This window comes from Mandrillus leucophaeus, unplaced genomic scaffold (assembly GCF_000951045.1).
Source record: "Mandrillus leucophaeus isolate KB7577 unplaced genomic scaffold, Mleu.le_1.0 Scaffold439, whole genome shotgun sequence".
Classification (NCBI taxonomy): domain Eukaryota; kingdom Metazoa; phylum Chordata; class Mammalia; order Primates; family Cercopithecidae; genus Mandrillus; species Mandrillus leucophaeus.
The window spans coordinates 1,171,146-1,173,366 of record NW_012104687.1 but is presented as its reverse complement, the minus strand read 5'-3'; the positions used below and the strand labels follow the sequence as shown (position 1 = coordinate 1,173,366).

Here is a 2,221-nt window from a genome sequence, read left to right as displayed (position 1 = left end):
CAACTTGACTTCTCAAAGCTTCAATACCATCACCTGCAGAAAACAATGGAGTAACAGAATTTAGTGTGAATTCAATGAGTTGATTTACTAAAGGGCCTGGCACTTAGTAAGTGCCCAGTGAAAGCTCATTCTGAATTATAGACTAATTATAAAGGCCCACGAGGTTCTGCAACATTGTTCACTTATCCTCTTCGTTGTCCGTGACTTCTGCTCATCACAGCTGGAACTCACCAGAGCTTCTGCTGGGTCCGTGTGACTCCCTATCAGGAGTGATCCCTTCTCCCATCTAATTTATAATAAGCTCTATGAGGTGATGGGGAAACTAATAGAGACTTACAGTCAGGAGTCCTGGCTTCTGGTTCTGGTTTCTCACTAACGATGGGACTCTGGGCCAGGTTACACCTCTCTGGGCTTCAGTTTCCCCATCTGAAAATGAAAGGTGGGAAAAATGTCCTTGAGAGCAACTGACTCCTGTTTTCTCTGTATTCATCTCATTCCCTCCATAATCCTACAGAGTCTGTGTTATTACAACATTGATTTTATATTATAGTTTAAAGTTAGTATAGTAACAATTATTATATGATCATAGTTCTTACGTTATATACTTTAGGCTCTATTATAACTAACTAATTGTCCCAGGGGAGGAAAGATCCCCCAAGCCCAAGCCCCACCTAGTGGCTCATGCAGCAGCCAGTTACTTGGGTCTATCCCAACACTGTCCAAAGCCAGGCCTCTGGAGGTGACTCTTTCCCTGGGCCCCCTTTCTCCCAGCGACTCCAGGACCTACCGCGTGGCGCTGGGACGGCACAACCTCTACACTGCAGAGTCCGGCTCGCTGACCGTCAGTGTCTCTAAGACTGTGGTGCATCCGGACTGGGACTCCAGCGATGCCTCCAAAGGGTTCGTTTCTGTCTGGGTGCACTTGGGGGTGAGGTTGTCAGGGAACACATGGGGGTCTCACAGAGGAAAGGGTCTCAACTCCACCACATGCCCTCTGCTTCTTCTTTAGGGAAGGGGAAGGAACTCTGGCCTCTTAGATGTGGAACCAGCTCCAAAGATGTCTGGGGTGGGGATGTGACCTGGGGAGGGAGAAGCAAAGACTGCCAGAGTGACCTGAGTTTGCTGCCAGTCAAGCCTGCAGGGTCCCTGTCTGCTGAGCGTGTATCTACTTCATGCCAAGTCCTGGGGACACAGGGACAGTGCTGTCGATCCTGTGACTGTCCCTGGAGTAGGACACAATCTCTCCTGCCTTGCTCCTTTCAACAAGGCCCTCTGCATTTTCAAAGATGCCCTGGGACCCTGACACTCAGAGCAAGCTGGGGTAACGAACAGGGAATGATGACAAGGTCTCAGAGCCCTGCACACCGCCACAGGACAGGAAAGGTCAACCCTGTCCTCATGCTCTGCCTCTGCACTGACCCAGGTATGACATTGCCCTGCTCAAACTGGCTAACCCCGTCTCTCTCACCGACAAGATCCAGCTGGCCTGCCTCCCTCCTGCCGGCGCCATTCTACCCAACAAGTCCCCCAGCTACGTCACGGGCTGGGGATATCTGCATAGTAAGTGGGAGCCAGGAGCCCCCAGGCCTGGGAGGGAAGGGAGGTGATGTCACCCCTGTCTGGCCAGGGCCTCTCACCTATCATCCCAGGGTGTGTGGCTGGGAGGGACGGGATGGCATAGGCTGATGCCTGCCTGGGTTCAAATGTCAGCTCTCCCACTTCATGACTGTGACATCTTGGGCACATTACTAGGTCTCTCCATGCAGCACTTTTATCATATGTAAAATGCAAATAATTGGCTGGGCGCCGTGGCTCACACCTGTAATCCCAGCACTTTGGGAGGCCTGGAGGGCGGATCACTTGAGGTCAGGAGACTAGCCTGACCAACATGGAGAAACCCCCTCTCTACTAAAAATATTTTTAAAATAGCAGGGTTGCCGGGCGCGGTGGCTCACACCTGTAATCCCAGCACTTTGGGAGGCCGAGACGGGCGAATCACAAGGTCAGGAGATCGAGACCATCCTGGCTAACACTGTGAAACCCTGTCTCTACCAAAAATACAAAAAATTAGCCGGGCGTGGTGGCGGGCGCCTGTAGTCCCAGTTACTTGGGAGGCTGAGGCAGGAGAATAGCGTAAACCTGGGAGGCGGAGCTTGCAGTGAGTGGAGAGCACACCACTGCACTCCAACCAGGGCGACAGAGCGAGACTCCATCTCAAAAA

General features: G+C 52.0%; 1 protein-coding gene across 1 annotated transcript in view; it reads left to right on the top strand.

Annotated features, from left to right (window-relative positions):
* Positions 1-2,221, top strand: part of CELA2B (chymotrypsin-like elastase family, member 2B) — a gene marked incomplete at its 5' end in the record, with an annotated part of 59,731 nt that overhangs the window by 6,594 nt on the left and 50,916 nt on the right. Inside the window, one exon of the mRNA XM_011993988.1 lies at positions 1,424-1,560. Within this exon, the coding sequence (XP_011849378.1) occupies positions 1,424-1,560 (137 nt within the window). The remainder of the gene's footprint in view (positions 1-1,423; positions 1,561-2,221) is intronic.